The sequence below is a fragment of the Pieris napi genome, chromosome 17, assembly GCF_905475465.1.
Source record: "Pieris napi chromosome 17, ilPieNapi1.2, whole genome shotgun sequence".
Classification (NCBI taxonomy): Eukaryota; Metazoa; Arthropoda; class Insecta; order Lepidoptera; family Pieridae; genus Pieris; species Pieris napi.
Genome location: NC_062250.1, coordinates 3,435,840 through 3,460,079, shown reverse-complemented (window position 1 = coordinate 3,460,079; position 24,240 = coordinate 3,435,840). Strand labels below are relative to the sequence as shown.

Here is a 24,240-nt window from a genome sequence, read left to right as displayed (position 1 = left end):
CCATGGAACTAGCTGCCCACTGAAGTATTTCCGAACCAATTCGACTTAGGGTCCTTCAAGAAAAGTGCGTACCAATTCTTGAAAGGCCTGCAACGCACTTACGAGCCTTTTGGCAGTGTGAGCGTCCATGGGCGGCGGTATCACTTTACATCAGATGAGCCTCCTGCCTCGCTCAACGAATAAGTATCGCAATACAGCAAGAAAATACTGCCAGTGTTAAAGGTACACTGCCACAAGGACCAAACTTTTTAATTTTCTTTTTATTATTTTTTAATTATTTTGACAAATTAATAACAAAAATGTTTCTTCAATTCTCTAAAGGAATCACGCCCTTGTCAAACGGTATGTACTTAATAAACTGTAAAATAGGCCACGCTCAACAAATATGTAGGTAAATACGGATTAATCTGGATAAATAGTAATTATAAATTGATCTATTCTATTAAATCTATGATCCTCAGGTGACATAATTAGATAAGCTTAATCCGAGGGCGTCAGCGATTCTTCGCTTTTAGCTGGCTTCATCAATACACGTTGGATAGATTAGGATACTATTACTATTCGCCTTATTGTATAAGAAATAATGGAATAAAGCGAAAAAGACTAAACTGTCTTATTTTCACATTGACGTAAGGCTATTGAAGGCTGGATTTAACTCTAGAAGGAGATTGGTGATTTCATATTTCTAATTCAATGTAATAAAATTGTAAGTGTTATGTAACATTTATTAAGTGAAGTACCTAAAATAATTAATGTCAAATGGAAGAGACTAACTGCCCACGACACTAATAATGTCGTTTTCTCTTTTAATGCAGGATGTAACATAGTTTTTTTCTTTCTTAAGTCATAGTCATGCGTCGGGTTGTCTCCCTAAAATATGGCGGTTGGGCCGATAGCTGACCATGCGTCATACTCGTGAATGGGTGCTACTTTTGGTGACTGGTCGGACTTGAATTCGTATATTGTTCGTGTTGTTAATTATTTCGACTATGAATTTGCGTGTTGTTCCAACGAGAATGTAAGTGCGTGCTCCTATTTTACCATGCCTACTGCTGATAGAGGAAAAAACTTAGGTTTTTTATTACTAATTACTTTAAGATTTCATGTGGAACATAGTGTAATGGTTGCTCCTTACAAATATTTTGTAAAACAAAAATCTTGGCGATTAATAGAGTTGCGGAGATTTTATTGCCAGTTCTCGTCCGTTCTTCGCACTTGATTTAAAAACTGGCAGTAAATGTAATACTAGAAGCTTTGAATATGTATTTCTTTATTGACGTTTATAAGTGTACATTGTGTTACCTACATGAATAAATTATTCGTATATTATTCGTAGAGTTCAATAGAGTTTTTGTTAACCATAACATATATGATCTTGAAAGAAAAAATAGTCTTAAATAAAATTATCGTTCTCGTACTAAACAATACCCTCTTATTACCAAATGTCAAGGGTGTCGCCAGTCTATTGTCAAGGGTTTGTAGGCTGGCTTTTTTGGCTTCAGTAGCAGATTTGTAATTTCTTATTTCTAATGGGCTAGTAATAACAGATAACAAAGACAAAATAAAGTATCATTTGTAGCTCTATAACATTCTTACTTAGTTGTCTTTGATCCTTGAAACAAAAAAATGCCTTCAGGACAATCATATAGTTAATCATATAACAATCATATAGCTATGAAGAAACACAAACAGTGAACATAGAAATTCGATCAATTTCCAATAAACTCTAAGCTAATAAAAGAAAACCTATCTAACGTTGACGTTAGTGTTAAACTCCTTAGTGATGTGTAACTTGTTTCCAAGTAAAACTGTTTGTAATGAAGTCGTGGGACAGCCTCGGGCGACCTGACAGCACTTCGGGCACTAACTATGTTTGCTATTTCACGCTGGCTTTAGACGGCGCTACACTTTGAGAGAATAAATGTTTAGGCTTTATCGTGCCAATAAATGTATAGTTATACTTATTGAAATCTAACTTATGAATTGCACGTTACAAAGCCTAGGCGTAATATAAGCAAGAATGCGACTAGGCGTAATGAAAGCAAGGGGCGTATAAACCCGTATTCAGAAACATAGTATTTACGTAGTCACAAATATTTTATGTTTTGTTCTCACACAAATGTTAATAAATAAAAATCAGTGTAATACAATTTGGTGATTTAATCAATTAATAATTTAAATTTTAGATATACATAAGAGCTGAGAATTTAGTAGATATAGCATATTTAACCACTTTCTTAAAAGCGAAATTTTCACTATCGATTATATATAGGTACATATATTATATGTTCACTAACAAGCAGCTTCTTAACCTGTCCCTTGCTGAATCTGATAGTATTCTTCTTGTGCAACAATAGTTTAATTATTAAATTTTAAGTGTTATGTACAATGTATGAAGTCAATTACCTAAAATAAATAATATGTCAAATGAAAGAGACTAGCTGCCCACTACACAGGGAATCTTAGTGGGGGCTAGTGCACTTTCTCTTTTTACTATACTTTCTTTTTTACTATGTGTAGTAAAGTTTTTTTCTTTCTTAAGTCATAGATCATTAATGTTAACCATAATATATATGTGATATTGAAAGCTTTTGCTTATGTTCTAATGAAATGTATGTGTGTTAAATTTGTGTCATATTTTCTTGTATTTTTTAGGCATACACAATCACATTTTAGAACGTATAAATAAATGAATGAAAAAATGTATTAAAGAAAAAATAGTCTTAAATTAAATTAACATACTCAAACACTAAGCTCTATTATGCATATTTTGTATAAGTTTAAATTTTTGCTTTTATTTTGTCCACGTCGCTAACAGAGGGACCGGAGCTTTTCGCTATTAAGCGGTCACCTCCATTTTCCCAGACTGCGCTTTCAATATTTTCTCTCGATAATTTCTAACAAGGAACATTGCACTTTGCTTTTTATTAACAAGCCTTTGACTGAACACAATTTCTTTGTGTTATTGAAAGTCTTAATTAACGTCGCAATTTTATACCATTTTACAACAATAGATTTTAAAATGATAGTAGCTTTACACACAAATGACGTTACGCTTTATTGATGTAAAGCGTAACGTCATTCGGTGCGAATATGTCTACAAAGCCATCAAGTATGTGTGTGTGTGCGCATATATTTGAGAGTGTATCTAAGAGTTGTTATAAGCGTGCGCTGTGTCTGAGTTAGTTTCTGATACATCAGCGTCATGCCTAGATACGTAGTAAAGCCTCTGTAGGTTCGGAATCACATTCAGCAAGCGTAATTTTTATGTGAGTTTGTATCTGGAAAGTTTGACTATCTCAGTATCCATAGATTGGGAATTGTATTATAAAGAACCCCTACATGCAAAGAAGCGTTCGCCAAAAGGGGATGACGGGTCTGGGCGTTACTGCATACGATTTTTTGCAGTTTCTTAGAAGATTTACTATGGTAATATATATATATATATATTTTTACCATAGGAAAGTAGAGATTTAAACGAACTGAAAGCACACCAACTTTTTGAAAAAAGCTGATATTTTGACGGGTGAATTTTCGATTGAAAATTAGGGTGTTTTTTTTTAATTAATTCAAAATAAGGTGAAAAAATAAATATTTTTAGTCAAATAAATTACAGCGTGTTTGGGACATAGAAAGGTAAGTTTTTACCAAATTTCGTTTGAAAAAATAAATTTTTGTAAAAAATAAAAAACCAAAAACTTGGTTTTTTGAATTTTTCACATAAATTTTGAGGTTATGTGAAAAATGTGTGAATACAAAAGTTTTAGATCTTTTTATTACCTACAACTTTGCCATTTAACTTTCTTCGATAGGACTTTTAGTTTTGCCGGAAATCGAGATAAACCGTTTTTTACCCTTAAACCTCCCCCCCTTCCCTTCCCGACCTCAGATCGCCCGTAAATTATTTTTCCTTTAATTTTTATAATATTATCCTCCCTTTCCAATAGGTTTCATCCTACTATTATTTTTTTCACTTTTTATTTATTTTAAAGGCTATCTGCACTGGTCTATTATTAACTCTTGATTGATATAATGTCTACGACCAATGCCTTCATTTCATTATTGTTCTCTATTCTATCGCAAATGTTGAAAAAGTTTGAAATATTGAAAATTTTGCGTTACTCCTAAGTCGTAGCGCAGTCAAGAAAACGCATTCACTCACAATCGAAAACGCACACGCTTGATTTGTGAGAAAAGTCACTTATTATTAATGAACTGTTACTTAAATGGCTAATTCTAAGCAAACAAGCACACGATACTCAATCACAAATTTATATATAGTACTTCAACAAAACCGCAAACCTGCTATATTCGTGGTTAGTTGATCAAAAAGCTCTACATTAAATATTCATCATATATCGATGTTATTCTGTTTTCACTAGTCCGATTAAACATATATTTAGCTACATTTAAAACACTCTGTTGTACTGTTTATAAACAAAATATATTTTAATCCTATTTACGTTAAAGAGTTTAAAAATATTTTTCTTGTTTAAAATAATAAGCAAAGTATAAAAGCTGTGTAATAAAGCTCTACAATGTGCTGGAGTGGAAAACATCTATAAGACATTTTTCATTATGAGAAAAATAATTAATGTATATGTCGCAGCCAACTAGCTTAATCAGCTGTTCAATTAACAGCTTAACCTTTTAACTAAAAGAAGCCGTTTAAGAAGCGGCCTGAAATATATTGAGCCATAGCGTTTGTTACAACATTTAATAAACTGGCTGGCTAATGCTTAGACCATTCGTACGATAGAGTCATTATTTGGCAGAAATAAAGATGACACATATGACATAAAAAATATTTCTTTTAAAATTAAATTGCTTGAGTCAAATTCACATTATTATTGTCACTACACTCTTCCATTGTACTTGTTGTTTTTCATGAAACTTTAGAAAACACTATCAAATTTGTTGTTTGCCGACGCCAGAGAATTTGAAGAGTTTCGTTTCGAGTTTAAGAATGGCAGAAAGTGGAATTAAATTTAAATTAATAGTCAACATTCATTTGCCTAGCTGTTTTATCAACTGGCTGAACATATTTCAGGCCGCTACTTAAACGGCGCCGTTTTGTAATAAGGCTAGGCTGTTAATTGAACGGCTAATTAAAATATTTGGCTGCGACATATAGAAAAAAATTGTTCTCACTATAAGGTAGGTGCGTGCACCTACTTCGCCATGCATACGAATAGAGGCTACACTTTTGTTTTAAATATAATCTTATTCCATTTAGAGCTAAGTGTAATCGTTGCAGCTGCTTACAATAATCTTATAAATTCAAATAGTTGTCGATTTAAAACAGTGGCCCAAAGTTTCTTGCCAGTATTTCGTCCAAACTACGTTCCTTGATTCGGGAACAGGCAGTAAATGTTTATTTGTAGGTATTAGACGTTCATAAGTAAAATAAGGGGCATATATCAAGATACACAGATAATAGGTGGACCTTAAAGACAACTGTATGGAAAGTACCAAGAGGAAGAAGGAGAAGAGGTCGCCCAAAAAAAGGTCGATAGAAGAAATAGAAGCGGTAGCAGGAAACGAATGGAGAAAGAGAGCCATAGACAGTCAGTTGGAAAAAGCTGGGGGAGGCCTTTACCCGTGAAGGGGTTCCGATCGATGGTACTGAAGGAAGCTAGGATAGGATATAGGATAACAAGCAAAAGAAACAAAATAATCTAAGCTGTATAATATAATTTGTTTTTGTGATGATTGGAAATAAAACGGGCTTTATTATTAAGTACAATAAGATACCTAAATGAATATATATATTGTTACTTTGTTAGTTAAAACTATTTGAAACTTTATAAATAAACCTTGTTTAAGGAAATATGAAAGAAAAGCGCCATTTTTTACTTGTATCGTCTTCAAAAAAGCACTGTAATCATTGATCTTAATATTTTCAGGTGACGGGTGTAGTCGGTAGAGCTGAGATGCTGTCGTCTGTCTTCTTTCTTGGGGCACTGTTGTGTTACGCGAGGGCAGCTAGTAGGAGACGTTGCACTGGTAAGTAGTTGGTTTAATCCAATTCATGACATCCTGACACGAGAATTATACATCTAATATGTATAATTCTCGGGTCAAGGTGTTTGTAATTAAACTCCTCCGAAATGGATCAACTTATTTTCGTGAAATTTTGTGTGCATCATTTAGGTCTGCGAATCGGACAACATTTATTTTTCGTGCTCCTAAATGTTAAGGGTAAAACCCCTAAATATCTTTTTTTAGACAAAATTTTTGTTTTTATTTTTTTATGATACAGCATACAAAAATACATACAACCCTTAATTTTCATTTTTTTTTTATTGAACTAAAAAGCTTTTTACTATAAAAAGATTGCTACTAAATAATATTATGTTCCGGCATTTTTATGGCTAAGTATGAAGGCGTTCGATTTCAAAAACAATCGGGCCACTTATTTTCTCCGAACGAGCAAGTAATTGCATTTATAGAAAGAAAACATTTCTGCACAGCTGGGGTTAACGACCTCAGGTCTCACTAGACTGTCACCCACAAAAATATTGCATTCAAATTCGTTAATACTACACATAGTTTAGGTAACCCATTAGCAAAACCCCAAACGGTTTATTTAATGTTCATAAATTGAATGTGTGTATCGCAATACGTTAAATAAATATCATATACGACCGATTGATTAATATAACATTCCAAATTTAAAATATATTAAAATGCAATTTTTATTTTCCAACAAAAGAATAGCTACTGCAGGAAATGTTTTCCATCCTTTTTTTATATTATGGCGAGTTTTTATATTATTATGAAAACATTTATGTTTGTGTTTATATATGTATTTAACAAGTTACAATAATGTATTAAAATTATTTAAAAAACCACTGGCGCTAGAAGATTCGGTTTGGGCCTCCAATTTCTAACGTTGTTTATTCTAAATTCGAATATTTGAGTGGTATGCCGGTTCTCTCACGATGTTTTCATTTCCTTTCGAGCGGACAGAAAGTTCACTGGTACACAGCCGGGGTTCTTCGGGGATGAGAATCGTACGTTGAACTTTCAATTAAATTTGAATTAAAAATACATGTGACGCTAAATTTCTAGAATAATTTAAATAATAAATTATATATTCATGGCGCCATTAAACTATGGAGATAATTATATCGACTACACTTTTATTAATTTAAAATATATATTACCGAAAACACTTTCAACGGAGGTACTTCTACGCCATAAAAATTCTCAAGAATTTAAAGTAATAATATAATCTTGCTAATGATACTAAACTTAAGAAAGTTTTCCTTTTTTTACTAATTCAGTAGTAACTTATAATGTAATACATTCAAAGAGATTTTAATATACAAGGAATATAGTGGACATTAAACAACTAATCCAACTTAGTGGATATAAGTTTTTAGTTTCAGAATGTTATCCATACTGAAATATACCCAGGAGTCAAAACTTAACGTGATTTATTACTCCCTATTATATATACTTACACGGGAATCACTCAGCGCTGTCTCGTCTCTATATATTTGCTATACATTACTGACCAATTATTTATGCCATTATTAACTTGATATACAATTATTTCAGTAAATAATTAATCAAACCAGATTAATGAAAACACGTGGAACATAGCGTTCACTCGCCCTTATTATATTAACACCATAAGTTTGATAACAATTATAAATAACTCAACTTATTATTATAACATTATATTAATGTTCTTATTATATAACATTATGAAAATTAATATGACGTTTGCATGCCAATTTTTTATGGCTTGTGCGGGTATCTGTAAATGTACCACTTTCTTTGCAAATAAATAATTCATTTGTTTGTTTATTTATCAATTGCTGTGATTTAACGATTCATGCAATTTTAATAATTAATTAAAGTGATATCCAATCCCTCGGCGTATAAAATCGAAATACAGCATGGAAAAGCTTCTCTTACTCTCTCTCTCTTTAGTGTTTTCTTATTTGGTAGCTTAGATTAACATTATATAGTTATTAATGTTAATTATTGTATATTTTAATATAATAATAATAATAATAATATTTGCAATAATTTGGTACAGAAATGTAATGGCGATACAATCGAAAGTTCGGATATTCTACCACATAATGTCTCGTGCATATTGGTATTTAAAGTATTTTAATTTTACATTATTGAAATATACGATTACGTTATAAAATTAATATTAATTATAATGTTTTACGCAAATAATCATTTATAGTTTTTTTTTTTTTTTAAAGTAGTACATTGAATACCACATGTATAAACTTAAGCAAAGTAAGAAAATGCACATATTAGTATCATTATAAAATGTTTGAGGATCTCCACTCCAACCGTCTCTTAATGAGGAGGCTATTATGCGATGTCCACTTTTTCAAAAAACGACGTACTCGACACGTTTTTTTTACTCTTGCACTAGAGTTTTCCTTTTATTTTAAGCTTCTATGAATATAAAGATACCAGTTATTTTACTCTGTCATAAGTTTTTTCCGCTCAAAGCTTCTCATGACTTTATTATTCAATATAGGAGTTGAAATAATTATAATACGATATATTACATTATGTATTTATAATACTCGTTATACCACAGAATGGTAGAGAATTTATTTTAGGAAAAAAAACACCACAAAGTATACACGTAATAGAATGAACAACTATGGAAAGGCGGGGGATTTAAATATTTATGGGCGGATGCCCTTCATTATTAGAATCAGCCATATCTTAATAATTTTAATGTTGGTCACCAAACTCAAAATCTATTTACTATTAATTAGGAAATCTCTTAAACAAGTACTTTCAATTAGTTTTGTAACAAAAAGACACCAGATTATTTAGAACAAAAGCGATTCGTCGCAGACGATTCAACATGGCCGCGCTGACCATCGATACGACGCTCCGCCAGACTTGACAACTGTCAAATCTCGTTCCAATATTTGCAGTATTTCTTAACATGGCGCTGGGAATGCGCCGTCACGGCCGGACTAACTTTCGACCGTCCTCGGGCGCATCAGATTGCAGTCCTGTAACAGTGACACAATCAATCGGACAGGTGTCAGTAAATCTACCCGCTCGCCCAACCTGACAAGCTATGACTACTAGACGTAATGCTACTGTCATACAACTATGACTATCAGAATAAAAAAAGCGTGTGTCCTTTCGACCACTCATGGACCGGACGGCACCTTTTTCTAATCACTTAACAAACATTACACTCTTTATCTAACAAACATACTCACAGTATCAATTTGGACCGGACGAGTGTGTCCTTTCGACCAGCCACTCGTGCATGGACCGGACGACACTGTCCCTTCGACCAATTAACACTTAAGATTGGACCGGACGGGTGTGTCCTTTCGACCAGCCACACGTGCATGGACCGGACGACACTGTCCCTTCGACCAATGAACACTTAAGATTGGACCGGATGAATGTGTCCCTTCGACCAGCCGCTATCAGCTGCGTGGCCCGGACGACATTATCCTTTCGACCAATGAACACTTACGGTTGGACCGGATGAATGTGTCCCTTCGACCAGCCGCTATCAGCTGCGTGGCCCGGACGACATTATCCTTTCGACCAACGAACACTTAAGGTTGGACCGGATGAATGTGTCCCTACGACCAGCCGCTATCAGCTGCATGGCCCGGACGACATTATCCTTTCGACCACCTTCACACACACACACACACACCACGTTAACAATGACTCATCTCACTAATCGTGCCAACATAGTTAAGTAAACTTCAGCGCTTACAGATTACACATACCTATAAGTTACGGACTGTCTTGCTCTGCGTGAATTCGGACCTCATGCTCAAAGATTTCGCGATCTGAAATGTTACTTAGGGTATCAGACTCCGCTGTAAGCGTGTCTGATCCTGCGGACAGTGTATCGGAGCCTGCAGTCAATATATATCACAAACATTCGGTCTGTCGAGGTGACTATTATCGAGTTCAACATCGTTCGGCGCCGTCATGGCCTCTTCTTCAGTCATCAAACTAGTAGATATTTCAACTAACCCGTCATGACCCCGAGGTACTGGACGCAAGTTCTCGTGCGCGTATTTGAAAGTACGATGTGAACCGGTTATGTTTTTTAACTCGTAACGGTCATTATCTAATACTGCGATTATTACATAAGGACCCCTAAACTTCCTATCTAACTTGGTTTGGTTGCGTTCACAACTTTTGACGCATCTTGCCTAGCTGACTCTACGTCAATTCGCTATTCTTGTTCTGAATCTGGACTTGAACACCTAATTCTCGACATACCTAGAGATTGAGAACGGATACCGAACATGAGTTCAGTTGGCGTAAATTTGGTGACTGTAGACCTAGTACTATTAAGCGCTAATTGCACATTACCTAACTCGTCACGCCACGCTTTATTGGGATCGTTTTCGATAATCGTTAGCAAACTTTTCAAAGTGCGCATCACACGCTCGACTTGCCCGTTTGCCTTGCTGGAGGCAGTTGCTATAAAATGCAGCTTAATGTTATGTTCTGAACAAAAGTTCTTGAAATCCTGGCTAATGTAACACCTGCCCTGATCAGCTATTATGCGCTTAGGTGCTCCAAAAAGGCAAACGGCACTTTTAACGGCTTGAACCGCACTAGCTGCGTCTAATGATGAGGTGTGCTCTAATAATACGTATTTAGTGAACGCATCAATAATTACTGAACAATATTCCTTACGGTCACTTTTTCCACTTAGTTTGCCGATGAAGTCTATATGAATCGTGTGCCACGGTACCGGAGCTTTTGGAATAGAATGTAGCTGCACAGGCTGAGCACCTGAGGGACCTTTTGATGCCTTGCAGACAATGCAAGACTCAATAAATTTTCTAACGCACTTGGACATCTGAGGGAACCAGTACTGTTCGTACAGTTTGTCCAGTGTTTTGTCACCACCCAGATGTTGTAACTCGTTATGAACGTGATTAATCAAAGTCCATATTAGGGAGCGAGGGACGACTGGCAGCCATGATATAATCTTGTTTCTTACAACCTTCCTATAAAGAATGCCATTCCTAACGTCATATGTCTGACCAACCGTTTCAGGAAAATCGTTATTATTGTGCTTGTTGATCAAGTCTTGGACCTCTGCATCACGTTTCTGTTCTACAGAAAGCCAACCCTGATGTAATTCTACAAAATTTACTATCTGAATTGTAGGTTTTGAAGAGACTTGTGACTCGGAAATTAAGCTATTGGGGTCCGGCAGGGGATTTCTAGAAAGGTAATCCGCGTGTTCCATGCCACGACCTTCGCGATATATGATATCGAAATCGTAGGCTTGTAAAAATGCCCACCAGCGATGAACACGTGGGGTTAGGTCAGTTTTAGATTTCGATGCTTTTAATGAGTTACAGTCCGTGAAAACCTTGAAACGTCGGCCGTATAAATAGTGCCGGAAGTGTTCTACCGCTCGTACGACTGCCAGCATTTCCAGTTCGTATGAGTGGTAGCGGGACTCTACTTCAGAGGTTCGTCGGCTAAAGTATTCTACAACATGGGGCAGGTCTTTCTTTTTCTGTATTAAGATCGCCCCATATCCCTCCGAGCTAGCGTCGCAATGCAATTCAACGGGTAAGTCCGGGTTAAAGATCATCAGAACTGGTTCGGAGGTAAGCATCTGTATAATAGTATTACGGATATGGGCGTCGTTGAACACTTTTATGGGGTAGACCCCTATCAATCAATTTCTAACTCTCCTGTGTTCACGCGTTTACGGGGAACACTATACGAAACTGCTAGCATATTTGTCCAATAGTCTAATAAGGGCATCTCTATCATCAGCTGCCAAATCCGTATCTATCCGAGTAAAGTATGGCTGGGTAACAATGGCCTAACAAACATTAACTTCAAATTATCATTATTAATTTTGACGCTCACACCGTTTTCTAAAATGTCCCTACCTTTTATAACAGGGTCCGTAAGACATGAGTCTGGTACTACATGAAATGTCAAGAGTTTTAAAAAAATTTTCAAAATTAACCTCACTCGAAATCTGTGACGTAGATTTTATTTCATCACCACCAATGCCCGCAAGATACACAAGATCATTGCGCACAGTACTTGGGAACTTAGTTTAATAGCTCTCTTTTATCAACGAGCAAGACGATCCGCTATCAAACAAAAAGAAAGGAGACTGACTCACCAGATGACATCCTCAAGGTGCCCCTCGACAGCCACTGTTCGCAGATATTGACCTATTACCTTGCAGTAGATCCACCACCTTTTTCCTTTTCTTTACAAATTGTTGCTATGTGTCCAACTTGACCGCATATATAACAGGTTACGGTAGAAGTTTTCTCGGGGGCACGTGTTGCAGTTGACGGATCTTGCTGCTTAGTCATCCAAGAAGAATCTTCTCGAAGACGCTTGCCGGTGTCCGAGGATTCCACAAAAATGATATTTACCAGGAAATCTTGCGTCCACAATTCTAGGTCGCTTGAAATCAGGCTCTTGGATTTCAGTAACACCCGATCTTCGCTTTAGGGAAATGCCTCTTAAGATTCTAAACAACTGAGGTTTAATAGTGACAGTATATGCGTTTAGCTCACGGCATATCAAATCATCCTTCTGACATAAGACCGATATGACGTATCCAGTTATAAAATCTTGACATTCGGGTTTTAGGTATAGTTTCGATCATATTCCATAAGCGCAGGCCACTCTGCTGCAGTTTCTTTTGTTCCAATTTGAAAACGCAATATTTCATCAAAGAAGTCTTGAAATAATTTTGGTTTACAAAATCTAGCCATTAAACTTTGTTTTACATTCTCCCATGTCTGCTCATACAAATTTAACTTGCTCAAGAAAGCTGCGCGCCCTTTCAGTACACTGCTAAGAGCTAGAGAAATCTACGCCCTCTAAATGTTTAGTCAGTACTTTAAGCTCTGTAATTAAGACCAACCTTCTATATCCGCGTCTGCGTCTACCGGATTAAACTCTACAAATTTCACTGAAATATACTGGGCGTTAGCAGTTGCCACCGGTGGTTGCGTTGTCGCTAACATCCGAGTAAGTAAAATTTCCATATTACTTAACAACTTCAAGGCGCTATTTTAGTCAGGTGGTTGTTTTTGCACGGTCAGTAGCGCATGGGATCCCACTTCTGATATGGGCGGATGCCCTTCATTATTAGAATCAGCCATATCTTAATAATTTTAATGTTGGTCACCAAACTCAAAATCTATTTACTATTAATTAGGAAATCTCTTAAACAAGTACTTTCAATTAGTTTTGTAACAAAAAGACACCAGATTATTTAGAACAAAAGCGATTCGTCGCAGACGTGGTGCGCTCGCCGTTGACGTTCGAAAAACTCCCAAACGATTCAACATGGCCGCGCTGACCATCAATACGACGCTCCGCCAGACTTGACAACTGTCAAATCTCGTTCCAATATTTGCAGTATTTCTTAACATGGCGCTGGGAATGCGCCGTCATATTAGTTCAACAGCTTCATTATTAGTAGGAATAATAATAATACGTGTAACGCTACCTTTTTTGGAACTTGGCCTCAGATTGCTTCCGTTTCTTTGATAATTTTTATTTCATAGACAAGTATGGAGCAGCCTTCTACTTGATACATGTCATTGATTTTTGGATTTGAGACGGATTCCTCATGATGTTTTCCTTCACCGTACGAGCGAGTATTAATGATACTCATAAACAGTGGCACCCTCAAGGCACTAATTAAATTTCCATAAGGAAACTTGTCAATTAATTATATAAGTTTCCTTAAATTACTTCGCAGATAGTTAAAAAAGTTCTTACTTATTAAGTAAGAGTAGAAAACACAACTACACTAAATATACAAATAAAATAATCGGTGATGATACCAACACATGATATGAATACAGCAATTAAAGAGTACATACATACAAGGATAACACACTTGATTTATACACTAAACAGTATTTGTATTCTAATTTTGAAGCTTCTATGTCTACTAGAAGTGCCTTTGCGTTTGATGATTGGTCAGTCCACTGACGGAGACTAGGAAGTGTTGTGAGTTTCTTAATGTTGTCAACATTAAGAAATTTGACTAGTTATAATTTTCAAACTACTGGTTCAATGTGAAGTATATCGTGTTTATACAATCCCTACTTGGGAAAAAATCTGCTTCTAATTTTATGCACAATAAAGTTATGGAGGCGTATGTACGGCCTTGTCGCCTTTTTTGCTGGACTTGGTATACGAACTACCTTCAGATTTTCGCTTGTTGTAATGGATAATACTGTAGGCCAACACTGCTTGAATAAATAATAATATTAAATCACCTATACAACAATTACGTAAGAGCTTTCCGAATAAACAGTATTGTATGCGTTATAAAGCGTACAATATGTGCCCAGCGGTACGTTTACCGTAAAGTACAGGCAACTCCTTATTGTGTCGTTTGGGTCGTGTTCTCCAATATAGCCTGCGGTTAAGTGGGCGATAAGCCCTATCTCTGAGAACTTTGCACCGGAATTATTTGCAAACTAGACAATTATATATCTAATTTCGGTTCAAATACAGTTTAAATTGGTGTAGGGAAAATAATTTCGAGTGTACTTTTTGTATTGTACTTTTATATAGTGAACGAAAATTGTAAATGATATCGCGACTATTTTGTCCCGTTTAATTGTTTTTATTATTGAGTTTCGGTGATAAAAAGTCCATGATGTCGGCCACTATTTTTCCTACCAAGCTTTGATTTAGTTTCGGAGAAAAACTGTGTTCATGTTTCGTCAGTAGTGATTGATTGGGTGAAGAGTTAAAATAAATTATTTGTCATTTTCAAATTGAATAATTTTTTTTTAGATTATTTTTAATTTTAGATTTTAAGTTTAAATTACAATTAATATATATTAAATAATAAAAAATACAGATAAAAAAAATCAATTAATAGGTATTATTTGAGGAATAAAAACTTATAAGGGTTATAGCTCTTTCGGCGGTGTATTATAAAAGTAAAAATAATTGATTAATTGATAATTGATCTGGCAGTTTCATAAGATATTCGGGTCAATTCGTCAATTGTGAAATTTGTGGGCTGACCTTGTCACAAAAAACTAAACATCTATTGACCTCGAGTCAAACTCCAAAGCCTATTTTAAACAGGAAGTTTCTCTCACTTTTCTTATTGTTTTCGTAACGGCAAAATTGCTACTTTTCATAAAAATTTCATTGTTTTAAGTTTCATTGTTCCAAATGTTTTAATGACTATATTTTTCTCTATTCATTTGAATCTGGGCCGTCCTAGGTCCTTTATTATTCTGACTCAATTTGCCACTTAGCTTATGTTCTCAGGGGAGCATGAAAACAAATGAATACCTTATAAAAACGTACAAATTTAGCACAGTTTTAAAGTGTAGTTAATATTTAAATATCGTATTTAAGGCTGTGTTTTTGTTTGCTGTATAAAAAGAATATGTTTTTTATTTTGAACTTTTTGTTGAATGTATGTATGTTGCAGTATGAATACTGGCGCAAAGTTTCCTCGAGAGATTGTTGTTGATTCGGGTCAATTATTTTTTATAGTCTTAAATAACAACCATTATCAGCAGTAACATCTAGATACCTATAATAAAGATTTTAAATGATCTGTTGATTAATAAATTCTGTTAAATGAAACGAGTATTTTATTAATCACTGTCTTAATTATATTTTATTGTTAACCAGACAATGGCGAAAAAGGAAGTAAACTTATACACAGAGCAAATCATAGATATCAGATATGACATAGACAACAAGTGATGTATTCTATAATTGCTGAAGGCGCCAAATTTAAATTTTATAGACTAACAAATTCCCATTCAGACAAATGCATGAATATGATTTATACATATTTTAAAACAAATAGAATAATAATTTATGAGTGAAGTTGTATATTACCGGCCGGAACAACATTATGAGCGCGTTACACGGTATCGTGATATGTAAGCGTATTTCAATTCAATTTTACTTAGTGAACATTATGTTCACGTATAGGTCATACATATTATAACTATGCTAACTAACTAACTTATAAAATTCAAAACTCTCGTTAAACGTAATTAATCAATAAAGCTTTTTATAAATTTGACGATTATTTAAATGATCCTAATCATTGATATTGTTTTGCTCCAGTTCAAATATTTGTATGACTCAAAACTTGGCGATTAAAAAGAGTGGCGGAGAGTTACTTACTGGTAGAAAATGTAAATTTAGAATCAATTTAGCATCTTTTCTGTTTACGTCCAACAGTGTACTTGGTTACCTACATGAATAAAGTTATTTGGAGTTCGAGTTACAATAAAAAAAAAAGGGGGGGTGGACTAGTGTACACACGTTAGAAGTGAAACTTCTTTATGACCTTATTTTTCGAAAAATTATCTATATGCATTATGCACCTAACTTTACAGAAATTGGTTAAATAAAGTTAAATTAGATAAAGTTTAACAAAAGGCTTTTAATATCACAGACTTGAATACAAATAATACAATTATTTCATTTTACCTTATTACCACTAAGATTATTACAGAATTTCATAAATTGTAATATAATTTTTAGTATCATTGTTATAGTTATTATAAATTTTTGTTATTAATGGTTTAGAATCTCTTCGAATCAACCGTGGTAGGGACGAGAAAAAGACGCGCGTAACGGTCAAATGTGACGCGTAACCGAAACATGTGACGCGTAACCGAAAAATGTTACACTAAATTTTTTTCCAACCCCGATAAAGAAGTTTCTTTTCAAAAAATGTGTGCGTGTACTATTTAGTGTACACACGTAAGAAGTGAAACCTCTTTATGACCTTATTTTTCAAAAATGATCTACTATATGCAACTTTACAGAAATTGGTTAAATAAAGTTAAATTAGATAAAGTTTAACAAAAGGATTTTATTATCATAGAAACTATATTATCAACAAATACAATTATTTCATTTTACCTTATTACTTAATCTTAGTAAGATTATTACAGAATTTCATTAATTGTAATAGAATCATTACGATTATTTTTATCGTTATTATATATTTTTGTTTATAATGGCTTCGAATCTCTTCGGATCAACCGTCGTAGGGACATGAAAAAGATGGCGCGTAACCGAAAAATGTTACGGTAAATTTTTTTCCAACTCCGATAAAAAAGTTTGACTTCAAAAAGCAACATGGCGCGTAACCGAAAAATGTGACGATTTGCTACAAAATTTCTCCCATACGTCGATAAAGAAGTTTCACTTCAAAAAGATGGCTCCTAACGGAAATATGTGACGCGTAACGAAAAAATGTTACACTAAATTTTTTTCCAACCCCGATAAAGAAGTTTCACTTCAAAAATATTGTATTAGCATAACAATTAAATATTTTATTACTACTCTATACTATATCTATTGTAATTACAGACTGGCGGTATGTGGCTGCGTGTACGGCGTGCGTGGGAGTGGCAATGCTGTGCAAAGAGCAGGGCATCACTGTCACAGCTGTTTGTGTTGTTTACGAGCTCTTTGTAGCACAGAAGGTATGTTATGAATCTTCAGTTCATCGTCATTGCATTCTGTATTATTGACGAACGTTGGGACGTTGTGTTATATAACAGTAAGGCATAATTTTTTAGGTGTGGGCCTCAGATTTTTGTATCTGTTTTATGATCATTTGTCAATCTAATAGGCAAGGTCAGGCAGGATCAGTCTCCTGTGCCTGACGTACACTGTCGACTATCGACGGCACCGTTTGAGCGAATGTTAAATGTTAAATGCGCACATAGAAAGAAAGTCAATTGGTGCCGGGGATCGAACCTACGACCTCAGGGATGAGAGTCACAGTCACGCTTAAGCCAACTAGGCTAACACTCCAACAGTAAAGCATATCTTCTATAAAACGACTGTACTGTTAGAACTGGCTTATTGGCTGTTTAAAAAAACAAAAATATCTTATATCAATTGGAAATAAGATACACAAAATATTTACATTATTATTACGTTTAAGTCAACAAATGTGTTCGCGGCTGATGATAAAGTAGCCTGAGTATTTTTCCTCTAGTCTCATGTTTCGATGGGATATGACTTAACAAAAAATAATACAGTGTCATTACATTATATTATAACAGTATGCGTTATAGGTATTTTATTGGCATTATTTCACACCTCAAGTTACATTACCATTATACGCCTAAAAAATATTCAATATCCTTTTATAGCCAGCTTTAGCTAATGTAGGATTCTAATGGTGAAAGAATTTTTCAAATAGCTCCGTCAGATTTGGAGCCTATTCAATCCAAACTATCTTTCTTCGATATGATATTAGAGACAGAAATAGCTTAAAATAAATCTATATTAAGTTATTTCATTCAGTAAATATACCATGATATTTACCATGCTATATCTTATCTTAATATATATAAATTACGTGTCACGTTGTTTGTCCGCTATGGACTCTTAAACTACTGAACTGATATCAATCAAATTTGCACACCGTGTGCAGTTTGATCTAACTTAAAATATAGGATGGCTTACATCTTAATTTATACCCGCATTATTATTTTATTGTAAATTATTTGTTTATTATCGACAGTGACAATTCTAATAGATGGCGCTGAGTTGAAAGTATCAACGTTTCACATAAGCTACAATTTAATGGCATTACCACCAAAAAAGCATGGTGGTCGCGATGACTAGTGTTCTCCTGCCGTTTCCCTTCAATAGTTTACTACTATGCAATATAATATATACTATGCTAATCTCTCAGCGCCGATCGACTACTGGCCAAAATTGGCTGGAGGTCTGGGGAAAAGGTGGCTGGGGCTGCGCATGCGGCGAAGCTGCTAGAAGAATCACAACTGTATGCTTTGCGACACTCGCACTGCTAGCAGCCAGGCTTCACGTGATGGGTGCTCAACTACCTGTCTTTACCAGATTTGACAACCCTGCTGGTGCTGCTCTTCCACCAGCTAGGTAAACATCTTTTTCAAACTATTTGTTTACATTTTAAATTAAAAAAATATTTTTTATTAATTTTGCATTAAAAGTTACAAACTAGAACTTCTGTTCTAAGCTATATATTTTGTAATATATGTGTAATAATATTTAGTTATGCTTAATTAGACAAACAGTAGATTAACAAAATACGAATTTAATTAGTAATTTTAGTGTTTTATTTCCTCTTCAAGACTCGAATCCTAAAATGTCAATCGCACTTAAACTTAGTTCCAAAAGTTAATTCCATTTGACGTTTGACACAAGACGAGATAGTGTTATGATATATAAATTAGTTAGTAAGTAATCATTAATAATATTAGTGCTTTACGAACATTCATTAGTCATCCAAAATATATCATAATTTTCAAAGATACGCTATCGTACATAAAACAATAGTTCCCTACCATTAAAAAAATTTCACTGTGTATAATTAAAGTCTCTATATCAAACATACCTTCAAAATCGCTGCGTTGAAATACATATTTGGGACATTTCGTTCCTCGTATAAAGGAAAATATTTAAACCGAGCTTCGAGTATTCTTTTATGTGCCCGATAATTAAATTAAATTAATATGGAAAAGCTGTAAAATAAATTCCTTTGTAGACATGATGTGGTTTATTCAATTTTCTGGCTCTATTGTTTGTGGTAGTTTATTGATAGTGATACTCTAGTATAGCTTCAAAAAAGATCAAAAAAATTAATTACACTAATGATAGAAATGGTTTTAGAAACAAATCACTAGTCAATTGTTAATGATACACAGTAAGTAATTCACATGTCAAATAATTTAATAGATTTTCATAACAGTCAAATTTCCCCCCTGTTGGAAGCACTGAGAGCGTTCCAATTCTTAAAAGGCCGGCAACGCACTCGTGAGCCCTCTGGCATTGAGTGTCCATGGGCGGCGGTATTAGGTGAGCCTCCTGCCCGTTTGCCCGCTGTTCTATAAAAAAACACTACTCTAGTATCTTAATCAAATTTAGAGACTAAACATTACCTTTACTCTTTCTATGATCAAGAACAATATTAAACTATGCCTCGCTAACCACGATTGCTTAAATGTACCTACTCGAAATATGATTTTTTTTGGTTTCATCTATTGAAAAATATTTTAGGTATGTTACAAGAGAGATAGCTAAAAAAGGCTATATGAAATGTTCCGAAATGAAAAGCTTATAAACTAAAATACCTTTAAATTAAAATATCTCCTAATATTTTTAAATGCCTTAAATTTTAGTTTTCTATTCTAATAATATTCTGAAAAATATTTTTTCGAATAAAATATTTGCATTTGTAGGTGTTATGTCAAATAGGCTAGTGTTTAAGCTAAGTAATAAAAAGAGAAACAATTGTTTATCTCCGTTATTTTCAACGTTACACCCAAAAATTACCTGAATAACAGAAAAAAATTACAACTCTTAAACTACAAAAAATCGTAGAACATATATGCGAGTTATTTGGGTTTTTCTAAGGGCGCTCTACCTATGAACTGCCGCTTGACACTCTTTTTTGGGACACCTATATAATGAATTGTAAAAAAAGTAATTTTTTAATCATCCCTAAGTGAAAAAAAAAAAACTTTTAAACAAACACTTCACTATTTTTTATAAAACATCAACATTTAATGAGGAAATCTTTATACATTCCAGGCATCTGACATTTGCATATCTACCAGCGTTAAATGCATGGCTACTGACCTTACCTGAAGCACTCTGCTGCGATTGGACTATGGGTACAGTGACTCTTCTCAAGTCGTGGCGGGATCCGAGAAACATCGCTACACTAGCACTTGGCACGTCACTAGTTGCGGGAGGGATACACGCTTTGCGCACGCGCTCATCGGCTTTATCTATGGTACGTTATAGTTTTAAAAAGCATACATTTGTCTTTATAATATTTATAAAAAATATATGTTTTGTAAAAAATTAATCATATAGATAAACATAATGATCAGGTCACTCAGGAAGACATCTTATAATGAGCGTTTGAAAGCACTTGACTTTACTGATTTAGGAAGTAGGAAATTAAGAGGAAATCTTATTAAAACCTATAAAATCCTCACTGGCCACTATAATGTTCCAGGAATTGAGAAGCTCTTTATTTTAAGTGAAAATACACATTTGAGGGGTAGTTCTTTAAAACTTAAGACCACTCAACATAACACAAATTCCCTAAAGAACTTCTCATGTGCGTAATCTTTGAAGTCCTTTAAATCTCAACATACGCGCGCATCATCTTATTAAGCTGCTAGTGTGTTTATATACATAATAATAATAATAATAATAAAGTTCTATTAAAAGTACTAGTAGATATATGAGTTTGGGTCACAAAATTTTGGCTTTAAGTAATTAATACACATGACAACTGAATGTAATAATGATTTCACTATTCCGTGTTTCATAATAATTGTCCACGGACGCGACCATTGCCACAATTAATTAAATTTTTTCTTACGTTTTGACTTGCCATCTTAATAATGTACGCGCCAATTTCTTTGTTCTCCGCATAAATTTATTTATAAATCTTTATTCAAACAAAGCTTAAATACATCAATTATTATTTACCACTAAGTATTATAGTTTTTTCAAACCAATCACTTTTTATAGTTCTTAAAGAAATAATGACTTTCACGCTCATCCTATAAGTATTACGTAATGTTTTATCGTGTCTATTATTACTTTCAGGGTCTAGCATTACTGGTCCTTCCATTCCTGCCGGCCTCAAACCTGTTCTTCCCAGTAGGATTTGTGGTGGCAGAGCGAGTACTTTATATGCCTTCCATGGGCTGGTGTCTTATCATCGCGCACGGATGGAGACTTCTAGCCAAGAAGAGAGCTATGCTGGCTGCTTCTACGCTTATATTTCTCTTACTTGCCTTCAGTGCCAAAACATACGTACGGAATTGGGATTGGAAGACTGAATACACCATTTTTGCATCTGGCCTTAAGGTATGAATAAGCATGGTTATAAATAATTTCCGTAGCTCTGCCATGACGTCCTTCAAAAAATAGAAGGTGTGTTCAAAAATTACGACCGACTCCAAAATGTATTAATATTGAAGTCAAATTTTTTTTCTAAAATTTCATACCTTCCATTTTATATAGCAAATTGCCATTGCTTCTACTAATCTTACTGCTATATGTACAGAATAAGTCCTTTATATATGTATATATACAGTGGAACGCCTTTTATACTTTAAATCTGTTAAAATAGATAATTTAGAAGTAAATCAAAACATACTTACACTTATTGATTAAACGTAAATTAATCAGTAAAGCTTTTTATAAATTTAACGATTACTTAAAAAAATCCTAATTCTTGGGATTGATTTGCTCCAGTTCAAACAATTTGACCCAAAACATGGCAATTAAAAAGAGTGGCGGAGAGTTTCTTGCCAGTTCTTGCCCGCTCTACGCCCTTGACTTGCGAACTGGTAGTAAATGTAAATTTAGAATCAATTTAACTTCTGTTGACGTTCATAAGTGTACTTAGTTATCTATATGAATAAATTTATTTTGAGTTAGATATTATTTGCGGAATTCAAGAATTAATTCCCAACACCGATGACTTTACAACCCCTTACCAATTTATTTACGAAGACCTCTTTCAGGTTAACCGTAACAACGCAAAGCTTTACAACAACGTAGGCCACGCCTTAGAGGCTGAAGGGAGATATGGGGAAGCGTTAGAGTTCTTCAAAACAGCCGTCAACGTCCAGCCAGATGACGTCGGAGCCCACATCAACGTCGGCAGAACATTCAACCACCTCGGAAGGTACCAAGATGCTGAAGATGCTTACGTACAGGCAAAATCTCTCCTACCGAAAGCGAAACCAGGGGAATCGTACCAAGCAAGAATTGCTCCCAATCATCTAAATGTCTTCCTGAATCTGGCGAATTTGATATCAAAGAACGCCACTCGATTGGAAGAAGCGGATATGTTGTATAGGCAAGCGATTAGCATGAGAGCCGATTACACCCAAGCGTACATAAATAGAGGGGATATACTGATTAAGCTGAACAGGACTAAGGAAGCACAGGAAGTTTACGAAAGGGCTCTGTTGTATGATAGCGGGAATCCGGATATTTATTATAATGTAAGTATTGAATTCCCATAAAATATAACATAATGCATTGAAATACTTATATTTTGCTTAGAAAATATAATTTAATTGCGTGTGTGGAAAATATGTATGTGTTTCCCATATCACCTTGGTATCACTGAATTATTTCCGAAGCAATTCAACTTAGGGAACTACAAGAATTGAGCGTACCAATTCCTTCTACTTCCTTCTGACATTGAGATTGTCCATGAGAGGTATCACTTATAACATCAGATGAGCATCTTGCCCGTTTGCCCTCTGTTCTATAAAAAAATGTGTTAAAAAAAATGAAGAGCTTAAAAAAATATATTTCATATTATTAATAATTGTCATAGACATTTTATCTATAATGATTACCTATCGGCGCGACCATTTATAGCATCAGTACTATGTAATTTCGGATGACGCAAACTCGTACAAAAAATCAACTTTAAAATCGGTATCACAGTAATTGTGAATTACTGGGTAGCGGCGCAGTTCGAATCCGGCCGAGGAATAATATAAAGTAATAGTACAAAAATACTTAGATAATACGAACTTCCCTAGAAGTAATATATTCATACAAATTCCAGTTAGGCGTAGTCCTCCTAGAACAAGGCAAAGCTTCCCAAGCCTTGGCCTACCTCGACAAGGCCTTGGAACTGGAGCCGGAACACGAACAAGCGTTATTGAACTCCGCCATCTTGCTTCAAGAACTTGGCGCCGCCGATTTGAGACATCTCGCGAGATCACGTTTGCTGAAGTTACTTGACAAAGATTGTGAGTATATCTTTCATATTTCAGTATGTTTACCTACATTATATGATTAATTATATAAAAAAAGGGTGCGTGTACTTATGTACGCGCGTAAGAAGTTATACTTCTTTGGCTTTCTTAATTTTTTTTAATATTTAATATTTAGTATATTATTCAATTATTAATTAATATTAATAATAATACTTATTATTATTTATTATTTTATTATATTATTAATTCAATTTAATAACTAGGTATGTTTCATAACCTTTAAACTAAGTAACAATAGGTCTTTGTGAAAAAGATTTGCTAAATTTCTTTGAAAAAATAATTAAAACTCCTTTATTTCTTTAAAAGGTACTACAAAGGTCATTATGGTCATTCAAAATTCTTGGCATAGCTGCTAACTTAACGCATATTCTATTTCTTTTTACTTGTAGATTGTCTTATTCCC

At 34.4% G+C, this 24,240-nt stretch overlaps 1 protein-coding gene across 1 annotated transcript in view; it reads left to right on the top strand.

Annotated features, from left to right (window-relative positions):
* Positions 1 to 24,240, top strand: part of LOC125057702 (protein O-mannosyl-transferase Tmtc3) — a 156,591-nt gene that overhangs the window by 129,463 nt on the left and 2,888 nt on the right. Inside the window, exons 4-10 of the mRNA XM_047661528.1 lie at positions 5,907 to 6,006; positions 17,377 to 17,492; positions 18,719 to 18,924; positions 20,599 to 20,803; positions 21,634 to 21,897; positions 22,560 to 23,045; positions 23,624 to 23,810. Of these exons, the coding sequence (XP_047517484.1) occupies positions 5,907 to 6,006; positions 17,377 to 17,492; positions 18,719 to 18,924; positions 20,599 to 20,803; positions 21,634 to 21,897; positions 22,560 to 23,045; positions 23,624 to 23,810 (1,564 nt within the window). The remainder of the gene's footprint in view (positions 1 to 5,906; positions 6,007 to 17,376; positions 17,493 to 18,718; positions 18,925 to 20,598; positions 20,804 to 21,633; positions 21,898 to 22,559; positions 23,046 to 23,623; positions 23,811 to 24,240) is intronic.